Raw genomic sequence first — 1,510 nt, 5'->3', positions numbered from 1 at the left:
TATATGAGGAGTGAGTTTAGTGAGTCTAGCCAGGCCTAGTGCTAGTAGCTTCAAGGCATCTGTATTTGCGACAGTTACTAGCCCCGTCTCCGCAGGGTTGCGCACCGCCGACGCCATGAACTTGTCTCTGAAGACGTTGCCTCCGTAGAAAGATCTAGCTCGACGCTCCTACATAAAAAGTAAATACCACACCTTGGTAGAGACAGTTGGGTAAGCTCACACCTAGGCATTCATTAATGGCGGTAGAGAAACTCCCTGAGTCATCTCTTCTTCAAACATAGAGGACAAAGATCCAATCTTTGCCAACCCAAAAGCTCCCTTCTCTTTCCCTGACAAGCTTTTCTCAATCACCCTATAGATCACCCACTTGCTCTGTTCGAAAGCAACTAAACTTAGTGTTTTCACTGCAAACGGAAGAAGAAACAAATTGAGTTGTTTTAATTAATTATATCTTATCGTAGCTGTCTTCCAATCTATACTCGTACATTATCCACTTTGTCTTCTCTACTTTGGGAGCTCTGCCTCTGTAAAAGACTAGTGTCTTTTTCATTCCAACAAGGATATTCTCCCTTTGAATCTCCTTCTATATCCTTGCCTGTAGATTTCCAGTATCCAGTGTCAGTGGTTCTATGTGTTCGAAGGCTAGTCGAGTACTTTGGACCTCGTTCACAAAAGAAGTAACCTTCATGCCGCCAAGTTTTGAAGTAACATTGTTTACCGCCGCCAATTTTTGATCTTTTTGAATTGAAGCGATGAAGCGAAGGAATATTAATATGTAATTATGTATATGGTTGAAGAAGCAGAGAGGGAGGAAGAAGAAGAAGATTGCAAGTTCTTACTCGGTAAGTCCCACGGCTCGCACTTGTTGAGTTCGACTTGGGCGATAGCTTTTGCGTCGAAGCTGGAGTTGAGAAGTTTATTGGAGAGGTAGTGGGTGATAAGTTCTTCATCGGTGGGGTGTAAACGGAAGCATGGGGGAAGCTCCATTCTACAAGCTGGATGGAGCTTTATTGGTTGTATTTTGGTTATTTGTTAGCCTCATAAAGTGTTACAAATCTTCATATTTTCTAACTCAGATTCGTACAACCCCAAACTAAAATACAAACTTCTGCTAGACTTCAAAATAAAATAGTGATCCAACAAAAGACTAAATTGGTAACTTTACAATGCAAAAAGACTTGCAATATAATAATATGACTAAAATGAACTCACAATTCTTTTTAATCTTATATGAGAATTCTATGTGAGTTAAAAATAAAAAAATTAATAAAATGTTTTCAACATTTTTCAAATATTAAATCCTACAAATACAAAATAAATAGAATGGAGCTTCCCCCAGCCGATTCCATCCCATCGACGAAGAACTCATCACCCACTACCTCTCCAATAAAGTTCTCAACTCCAGCTTCGACGCAATAGCCATAACACGTATTAGATCAATTTGATAAATAGTGCAGTAAAAGTTAAATATTCATAATTTTAAAAAATATAGATCAATCATAAAGTAATA

General features: G+C 38.5%; 1 protein-coding gene across 1 annotated transcript; it reads right to left on the bottom strand.

Annotated features, from left to right (window-relative positions):
* Positions 1 to 30: 30 nt before the first annotated feature.
* Positions 31 to 987, bottom strand: LOC114579126 (NAC domain-containing protein 100-like; the record flags this gene model as incomplete). The annotated part of the gene is made up of 4 exons (XM_028692844.1): positions 840 to 987; positions 486 to 595; positions 253 to 372; positions 31 to 168 (listed from the first exon to the last, which is right to left on the bottom strand). Coding segments are annotated over exons 1-4 (516 nt in total), but the record flags the coding sequence as incomplete, so codon positions are not given.
* Between the last annotated feature and the right edge of the window lie 523 nt (positions 988 to 1,510).

This window comes from Dendrobium catenatum, unplaced genomic scaffold (genome assembly GCF_001605985.2).
Source record: "Dendrobium catenatum unplaced genomic scaffold, ASM160598v2 fragScaff_scaffold_163, whole genome shotgun sequence".
In the NCBI taxonomy this organism is placed as follows: domain Eukaryota; kingdom Viridiplantae; phylum Streptophyta; class Magnoliopsida; order Asparagales; family Orchidaceae; genus Dendrobium; species Dendrobium catenatum.
The sequence above is the reverse complement of the archived record's forward strand: the minus strand, read 5'-3'. Positions and strand labels throughout refer to the sequence as shown.